The sequence below is a fragment of the Lissotriton helveticus genome, chromosome 4_1, assembly GCF_964261635.1.
Source record: "Lissotriton helveticus chromosome 4_1, aLisHel1.1, whole genome shotgun sequence".
Classification (NCBI taxonomy): Eukaryota; Metazoa; Chordata; class Amphibia; order Caudata; family Salamandridae; genus Lissotriton; species Lissotriton helveticus.
The window spans coordinates 54,635,693-54,645,484 of NC_136063.1; the positions used below are offsets into that span (position 1 = coordinate 54,635,693).

Below are 9,792 nucleotides of genomic sequence, written 5' to 3' on the forward strand. Positions count from 1 at the left end.
ACGGGTGAAGCTGCCCTCGCCCAGTCCAGTGATTGGGCGCATGTTCTCCCATGCATTCATACAGGGAGCCAACAAAACCAAAATATAAACAACAACTAATGGTAACAACTCCGTAGCCAGTAACAGGCGATTCAACAAGGGCGGAGTAGGGAGGAGAATAAGAAGCATCATTGTGTGTGAATAAGAGTGAGTAGAGTTGGGGGGGGGCAGCCACAAGCCAGGAGTGTCGCCCTCTGCTCCCACCAGTGAGGGAAAGAGAACATAAAAGATCCTGGGGGGTAAGAGCGGCATGGCTGTACCTTCGATCCCAGGCCAAGTCCAGATTAATATCCTTTATAGCACATAAATAACAGTTGTAGTCCTAAAACTATCGATCTGACTGTGGTCACCCCCCGAAGATTAGGCACATTTCTAATGCTGGGTGTAACACAGAGTGCATGTACATGACAGGTGTCCAAGGCCTTCTGCTACAGGTAAAGAACTGGCTGGAGACTTTAGACCAGTATTCGAATTTCAAGTCACAAGTCTGAATATTGTGTGGCCTGAACAGCCACTCATCCTTCTGAAGTAGATACAATGCATGGCTCTGTTTAGGGTAAGAGAAATTAAGATCTGTTATATGCAGTGACCTAACGATGCACAACTATTATGTGTCTTAAATACTCCATGTAGTTGTTTTTGGCTCCCCATAAATTCCTATTAACTGTGTTTTTTCAACCCCTGATGCTGGTGTTTTATTGCCTCCAACACCTCTTCCGCACTGTAGAGGTGGCAAAGGAGAGAGTAAGAGAGAGAGAGACCTGCCTCGGAGTCCACAAGCTTAAACCTTAAAGGAGAACTGACATCTAAATTGCACACCAAAGATGATCTCAGAATATGACAGAGGGCCTTCCGCATTCCCTAAATTGTATTTATTTAACATGCAAAAGTGTATCCTCTCAGCACTTCAGATTAAATCACTGTCTTGAGAGCATTATTATATTGAGAGTTTTCAAAAATAAAGCTGAAAAACATTCAGGTCGCCGCCCTGATGGCATTGCTATTAGTTAACTACGACACAGGTGGGGGGTCATGTGTACACTTACAGCCACATGCATCAAGCTGTTTTGCATTCCCAAACGGTGCGAATCGCAAAATTCGGCCATTTGCGAATGCAAATACCTGTTTTGGGATGCATCATTTTTTTCTTTTTTCTCAATTTAAGAATTCGCACTTTTTTGCGATTTCTCAAATTGCGATAGCATTTATGAAATCGCAAATTTTGCGATTTCTTAAATGCTATGCATGATTTATTTTAATTTGCGAATTCGCAATTTGGAAGGGAAAAGTTTCAAAAGTGCAAAAAAATGCAATTTTGAAACTTATATTTTACACACACACCTGCCCTTGGGACATGTGTGTGAGTAAAATGTACTTACATGACATTTCAGGGGTGTAGGGGGGGTCCTTTGGAACCCCCCCTGCACCCTTGAAATCGCATTCTCATTTTGCGATTCCTTAATTGCGAATTCGCAAAATGAGAATGCCTTCCCATTGATTCCTATAGGCCTCAAGGCCCATAGGAATCAATGTAATGCAATTCGCAATTAAGGAATCGCAAATAAAGAAAATTAAGGAATCGCAAAAACTTTTGCAATTTCTAGATGCATGAGATTTTGCAATTCCTAAATTGCGATTCCTTAATTTTCGCAATTTAGGAATCGCAAATTCCTACAATAATGCATGTGGCTGTATATGTGCGATCGAGTCTTATTCTCCGTGGGCAAAACGTTCAGTTTATTAAATCAAATAACTTTAATTGTTTTGTGAAAATGCTCTTATATGTAATGACGAAGAAAGGCTCAGTGAAATAAAATATTTGCCTAGGATCACACAATTTGAGACAGGCTTATGAGTCAGGAGTATTACAGTCAGGTCGAACAGATCCTTCAAGTTACTAGACCTGTGGGCCTAGAAGCATTTTAATGATTTTCCTGGCCTGGCCATAGCAACCTCATGGCGATTACATCACATCCGGCACAGCTGCATGTCATTTTGATAACAACTTATTGCCTGACATTACTATCAAGACCTCAGGGAAACATCCTTTACAACGCAACTTTTACCACGCAGTGCCTTTACGACGCAACTATTACAACGCATGTCATTACAGCGCATTGCGCTGGGGGGCGCTCTAGGATAGGGAATAGATTTAATTTACTATCCAACACCTTCCCTACTATCCACGGGGACTGGAGTTGGAATAGTAAATTAAATTATTCACTATCCAGCACCCCTAAGCACTATGCGTTGTAACAGCATGCGTTGTAAAAACTGCGTTGTAAAGGCATGCGTGGTAAAAGCATGCGTTGTAATGTCATACATCCAGACCTCAATATTGTTTACAAAAATCTTGTTCTATTGGGTCTAGATTTTCCTATATTGCCGCTAAAGGAGCACGATTTGTGTATGCGATGTTACAGGACACAATAGTTTTCCCAGATTATATTTAGCCCTTGATATCCTGATCCCATATCATTGAGGTTAGGATTGGTGGCTCATACCAGGACGATGCCTGTGCATGACATGTTCTCCTCCATTCCACACTCAGGTGTCACTTATCCCATGATACCTTTTAGTGGCTGTTGCAAGTGAATGAAGGTAGCAGTATATCCATATTGCTCCTGTAGAGCCAATGCCAGTGATGAACCTCAGGGTGCAGCTAGATCTCTCCTTTATTGAGATAAAATGACACCTTGATTGACTGCGCGGGAATCTACAACAATGTCAGTTCATAGAGACAGGTCAAACTAGACCACAGGACTTGCCTCAGCAGTGGAGTGTGTAATGGCCTCAAAGCTATTCTGTTAGGGCCTTATGTATGAAGGTACCCATTTGCGAATCTCAAAGAGCGATTTTTAAAAAATCGCTATTTGTGATTCGCAAATTGGTATGTATGTAGAAAATCGCTTTTTATTGCGATTTTTTAAAATTCCATAATTGCGATTAGCAAATTGTGAATCGCAATTATGGAATACTTTCCCATTCATTCCTATGGGCCAGGAGGCCCATAGGAATGAATGGGAAGGTATTCTCAATTTTGTGATTCGCAATTTGAAATTCGCTAATTGAGAATAATTTCCAGGGTGCAGGGGTGTCCAAAGGACACCCTGTTGCACCCCTGAATTAAGTATGGCTGCACATGTGGCTCACATACATGCCCGTGCATCACATGGCACTTTGAAAAATGCAAAAATGTGCATTTTTCAAGGAATTCGCAAATTTCACCAACTTGAAGTTGGTGGTAATTTGCGATTCCTTAAGGACAATTTGCAATTTTTTTTTTGCTTCATACATTGCATTTAAGGAATCGCAAAATTTGTGATTCCTTAAATGCAATTGCAAAATAAGGAATCGCAAATTTTGCTATTCCTTCGGCGTTTGCGAATCCGAAATTGCTTCATACATATGGCCCTTAGTCACTAGACCTGCCACAATCACATGTCTTCGGTTATTTGGGTGTGGATGGTGTCAAGGTCTCTGACGTACGTTGCACATTTTCTAAAAGTACCCCAAAAATAGTCACGCTCAGAGACTTTGGGGGGTGTGGGCCCTGAAGGGAGGGCTTCAACTTTATATGGGTGAGAAGCATTTCTGTGATTATCCTGGAATGCTGTGCCTGTGACTGAGATGCAACCCTTATAACTCTAATCTCAATCCTCCAAAGAATGACAGGCTGCTCTACACCAGGCCGGAATCCAGTCACTTCATACACAGGTATGGGGGGTTGGATTGGCCCAATGGATCTGGAACAGGGTACGCCCACTATGCTCCCGATAGTGTAGGTAGTATTAGGATAGGAGTACAAATCTAATCATAACGAAACTGTAATGGTATAATGGATTAACTGTTTATCTTTTTTACCATTCTTGTAATGCTGGTTACAATGCTTTATTTTATCCTACTTATAACTGCAGCTCATGATTTTTACACAAAAATACAATTGTTTCTATAAATGTTTGAAAAGCGAGTTTGTATCTTTCTTGCGTGTCTCTTGTACATGCAAATGTAGACAACAAAAGGGTAGATCTGTTTCTGCAATTTCCTTGGGCAATGAGAGTGGTCATTTCTGAGGTTGAAGATACCATCTGGTACCCTGGAAGGTTTTAGGTTTGGATGGTGCACTGTGAGCTAGCTAGGAATTAGGCAAACATACTCTGATGATATGTGTGGGCTCAGTCCCCATATTCTGGCAATCGTTTCAGTGCAGTCTGACAGAATCTGCATTTCTCAAGACTGAGGGCTTCATCTACAAGAAAATGGTTCAGTGCTGCCAGCCATTTTGCTGTGCCATGCTGTGTCATTCTCAAAGCACAGGGGTGCATCATATTGGCAAAAATCTGACGCCTCCCTGTGCTTTCCCCTACATTAGCACATCATTGGCTGTCATGCGCCCTTTTGCAAGGGTGTCTGGATGGCGGGGATGATAGTTTTTGTGCAGGAAGGGACATTGATGGCATTGTTTTCTTTCTATGCAAGAGTTCAGGGAATTGTTTGAAAGCGTCAGGGTGCTCTGATGTGTCAATCTATGGTATTAGACAAAAGTAGTACTTGCAACAACCTAAGCACCAGTGTTTGCTGAAACAAAGGGTGCATCCTATATCAAATTGATCTCACTTATCATAAAAGGATAACAAAGTCCAGCGACAAGCCGTGAAAGGGAGTGGCATATGTGTGATTTGCATGCCAAGATCCGGATAGTGGTCAGAAGAAAGCTGAGGAGCAGTTTGCCAAGTTCAGTGTCAGTATCTTGTTGATTGTGACCAATGCATCAACCAGTAAAAGCAATGCCAGTGTCCAGTGCAACTTCAGTGATTTCATTATCTTCAGTGAGGAGACTACTTTGATCAGAGCATATCTTCGTAGTGCTGCCCAGGCACACCAGTCAGGCATAGACCCACCCAGTTGATGTCCAGTTGTTGGTTCTGTCTATGATTCAAGCAAAGGTTCCTGCTGCCTGGGAGTGAACCACCACCGGCAAACCACAGGCTTCCACACAATAGGAATGTGACTGCCATAAGAAATGCTATCTTTAGAAATCACTTTTGAAAGAACGAGGGGGCATATTACCAACAACTAGCGATAATTATCGCTATGTTGGCTTAGCGGCAATATTGTTATCGCCGAGCTGCGGCGATTTTTATTGCTTAGGAGCCTTGCTATTATCAAGGTTTATCTCCTAAGCGATAAAAATCGGCTGTAATGCATGAATATCGCTGAAAAGTCCGCGATATTCATGCATTACCGAGCTAATGCTCTTAGCCATGTTATCCACCTACCATTGGATAACATGGCTAAGAACTGCTCAGGGCAGGTGTTAGCTTTTGGAGATATTCACGCTTAGCGCGAATATCTCCAAAAGTAGGTAATAGGAGATAGCAATGTTAGCGACGGTTTCCAGTCGCTAACATCTTGGCACGCCCACTTTGCATGTCATTAGCGATAAATTTCACTGACATGCAAAGCGGGGCCCAAGATGGTCGCTATCTCCTACTAGCTGTCGCTAACTGGTGTTAGCGACAGCTAGGTAATAGGGAGATCATTTTATCTCCGCTTTCTTGGCTTTTAAAGCCAAAAAAGCGGCGATAAACCCCCTTGATAATATGCCCCACATATGTAAAAGTGAAACACACATAACATAAAAAATGTAAAGCCAATGAGCAAGTCATCAACAGTAACATTTGTTGATCTGAGAAAGGAATACAGTAAATAATTACTTTAAATCAACAGCCATATCATCAGCTTCTTTTTCCGCCTTTTGGGGTGATGTCAGTGAGAACCAGGATGGGATGATAATGAGGGAGCTGTGCTGTTTTTTTGTGATGCTCACTGATGCTAGTGGGATTGTCAGCTCGAACACTTTCCAAGGTGTTACCAATCCTGCTTTGTCTTCTGAACTCTGGTGGCTGACAGTGGCTGTGGGCTGTCTGTGTATTCAACCCAGCCTGGTGCCTTTTTTTTGGGGTGTGGGGGGTGTTACTGTAATGAATGTATAAATTGAATTTATTCTAATTCAATTTAATTGTCACTTGACTGTGTGACCTATGTCTTTTTCATTTTTATTTTGGAGCTGCTGCGTTTGAGATATTATCTCATGGTTATTGAACTTATTGATTACAATGCAAATTAATGTTACCTAAATGACTATCTAGCTCAATGGCTGTCAGTTAAATCCAGGCCTAATCTTAATTGTTGCATGAGGTCAGTCATGTGTGCTGATGCAACTCAGGAGGTCCCTTTCAGGCTCTAAATATGCATTTCCAATCCTTCAGCTATCAGAAAAGCATCTTTAAAGAGCCCACTTGCATTTCTGAGCACAATACACCTGATACACAGAGAGGTGATCTCCTAACACGGCCATAGGCAACATTTCACTTTTGTTTTTTTTTTTAAGTTTGAGTTTACAATATTTCACTTCTTAATCCAGAGGAATGATGAAGGGCAGATATTCTCGCTGTGTGAGAAGTTACTAAAGCGCCTTGAAACCCATGGCCTATGAGTGACCAGGCCAAATAACTGCTCTTTATATTTAAAAGAACTTGCACTAGTGTGCTGATGAGGCAGCATTTACTCCTCCTCTGTGGTGTCTGCAACACCCGACACTCGACCAATAGTCCAGGGTTATTTCCTAATATTTCTATCATAATAATCAGACCCAGCCATTCTCTTGAAAATGATTTGGAGACAATATTTATGTGCGAGGACATTGGGATACTCCCCCAGAGTGTATCTGCTGCAAACAGAGTGACAGACAAAGCTACTCTCAGCTGGTGAGCAGGGGCATGCATTTGTTTTATTGAGATTTATATAGCGCTGGCTAGACCCGGAGGTATCAGAGCGCTTTACACGAGGAACATAGCAAGAAAATGGGGGAACATCGTTTACGACGCGGTTTTTACACCGCACCTCCTTTACCCCGCAGCTATTACAACGCAAGTCGTTACTACGACTTGCGCTGGATGGCGCTGTGGGATAAGGAATCTTGCAATTTTATATTCCAACACCTTCCCTACTGTTACGGGGACTGGTGTTGGAATATAAAATTATAGGATTCCTAAATCCACACCCCTCCAACGCAAGTCGTTGTAACGACTTGCGTTGTAAGACTTGCGTGGTAAAGGCATGCGTTGTTACAACATGCGTTGTAACAACGTACATCCAAGAAAATGTCACAGTTGCATCAAATACATTAGTAACAAAACACAAAGAACAAATCCAAGGAGAAAAAAGAGGAAAAGGGGGTGGGGGAGTATGGAACACAATGAGAAGGGGTGAAGGGGACCTAGGGGGAGGAAATGGGGGGAAAAGGTCCGACAGGCGAGTCAGGGACCGTCAAGATGGACCCATGACTCGGGCCCAGAGAAGCATAAACACAAGGGGCCTCATTTATGAAAAGTGACGCATCGCTGCATGAAAACAGCGATGCGTCACTTTTCATTGCGCCCTCCTTGCGACACCAATGATGCGTCATATTTACAGTATGACACATCATTGCGCAAGGAGTTACAGATACGTCAGTATTTCTGACGTATCTGTAAGCGCAAAAGTGACGCATCGATGGAGTGTGTCACAAAAGTGACGCAACTCCAGCAATGCGTCCTTTCACATGGGGCAAGCACCATGTGAAAGGGCCTGCGTCAGTCTTACGCCTGCTGTGAGGCAGGCGCAAGATTTTGATGCAATGGTGTCCTAGAAGTGACGCAGTGAAATCTCATAGATTTCACTGCATCACTTCTACGACCCTTTCTTGCGTCAATACGGCCCCCTTGCATACATTACACCTGGCGCAGGTATAATGTGGCACAGGGTTTACAAAGTGACGCATCTAACTAGATGCGTCACTATGTAAAGATGGCGCAACGTGGTGCATTTTTTGCGCCACTGGTGCGTCACAAAAAGTGACACACCGGCAGCGTAAAAGTGACGCAGGGGCTCAAAAATGAGGCCCAAGATGCCGGAAGCATGTGAAAAAGTTCAGAACAACAATATAACAAAGGAGCTGACTCTGGGGTCAGCCGCCGGGGCCAGTACATACCTGATGACAAGCTTTTGTTGCAATGAGAAAACAATAGATCAATAGCACCCTTAAAAAAGGGGGATGACTGGCTGAAGTATTCTTCGTTGAACTTTCGTCCATGAGAATACATGTTGTGGAATGTCTTCAGGTCCATACCAGAGTCCATCTCTCAGGCTCAGTCTTCGGCAACCTTCTGTCGGTGCTATGTGCACTCATACTGTTCAGCCAGAAATCTATGCCTGAAATATGTGGAGGAGTTCACACGCTAGCATCTTGCCCTGGGCAATGTATGCCCCTGGCTCTCCATTTTACCTTCAAAAACAAACTCCCCATCGGTGTACGTGACTAAACCTGTTTACACAGTCACATCTTGCTGTGTTTGCTCTTCCTTGCGGCAGTGCCGAGCTTCATGTGATGCTCCTTCAGGATGTTGACTCCTGAGCAGTGTGCTGAAGCCAAGATTCCCAAGCAGTGTGTCCAAGCAAAAACTCCTGAGCAGTGTGCCCAAAATAAGACTCCTGAGCAGTGTGTCCAAGCCCAGACTCCCGAGCAGCGTGTCCAAACCCAGACTCCCGAGCAGTGTGTCCAAGCCCAGACTCCCAAGTAGTGTGTCCGAGCCCAGACTCCCGAGCAGTGTGTCCAAGCCAAGACTCCTGAGCAGTGTGCCCAAAATAAGACTCCTGAGCCATGTGTCCAAGCCAAGGCTCCTGAGCAGTGTGTCCAATCCCAGACTCCTGAGCTGTATGTCCAAGCCCAGACTCCCAAGCAGTGTGTCCAATCCCAGACTCCTGAGCTGTATGTCCAAACCCGGACTCCCAAGCAGTGTGTCCATCCCAGACTCCCGAGCAGTGTGTCCAAGCTAACACTCCTGAGCAGTGTGCCCAAAATAAGACTCCAGAGCCGTGTGTCCAAGCCCAGACTCACAAGCAGTGTGTCCAAGTCCAGACTCCCAAGCAGTGTGTCCAAGCCCAGACTTCCGAGCAGTGTGTCCAAGCCAAGACTCCTGAGCATGTGCCCAAAATAAGACTCCTGAGCCGTGTGTCCAAGCCCACACTCCCAAGCAGTGTGTCCAATCCCAGACTCCTGAGCTGTATGTCCAAGCCCAGACTCCCAAGCAGTGTGTCCAAGCCCAGACTCCCAAGCAGTGTGTCTAAGCCAAGACTCCCGAGCAGTGTGTCCAAGCCAAGACTCCTGAGAAGTGTGCCCAAAATAAGACTCCTGAGCCGTGTGTCCAAGCCCTGACTCCCAAGCAGTGTGTCCAAGCCCAGACTCCCAAGCAGTGTGTCCAAGCCCAGACTCCCGAGCAGTGTGTCCAAGCCAAGACTCATGAGCAGTGTGCCCAAAAAAAGACTCCTAAGCCGTGTGTCCAAGCCCAGACTCCCAAGCAGTGTGTCTAAGCCCAGACTCCTGAGCTGTATGTCCAAGGCCAGACTCACAAGCAGTGTGTCCAAGCCCAGACTCGCAAGCAGTGTGTCCAAGCCTAGACTCCCGAGAAGTGTGTCCAAGCCAAGACTCCTGAGCAGTGTGCCCAAAATAAGACTCCTGAGCCGTGTGTCCAAGCCCAGACTCCCAAGCAGTGTGTCCAAGCCCAGACTCGCAAGCAGTGTGTCCAAGCCTAGACTCCCGAGAAGTGTGTCCAAGCCAAGACTCCTGAGCAGTGTGCCCAAAATAAGACTCCTGAGCCGTGTGTCCAAGCCCAGACTCTCAAGCAGTGTGTCCAAGCAAAGACTCCCAAG

General features: G+C 44.7%; 1 protein-coding gene across 1 annotated transcript in view; it reads right to left on the minus strand.

Moving 5' to 3' along the window:
- Nucleotides 1–8,283, minus strand: part of LOC144826939 (nicotinamide N-methyltransferase-like) — an 87,208-nt gene extending 78,925 nt beyond the window's left edge. The window contains exon 1 of the mRNA XM_078685400.1: nucleotides 8,075–8,283. Coding sequence (XP_078541526.1) covers nucleotides 8,075–8,222 — 148 coding nt within the window. The 5' untranslated portion in view covers nucleotides 8,223–8,283. The remainder of the gene's footprint in view (nucleotides 1–8,074) is intronic.
- Between the last annotated feature and the right edge of the window lie 1,509 nt (nucleotides 8,284–9,792).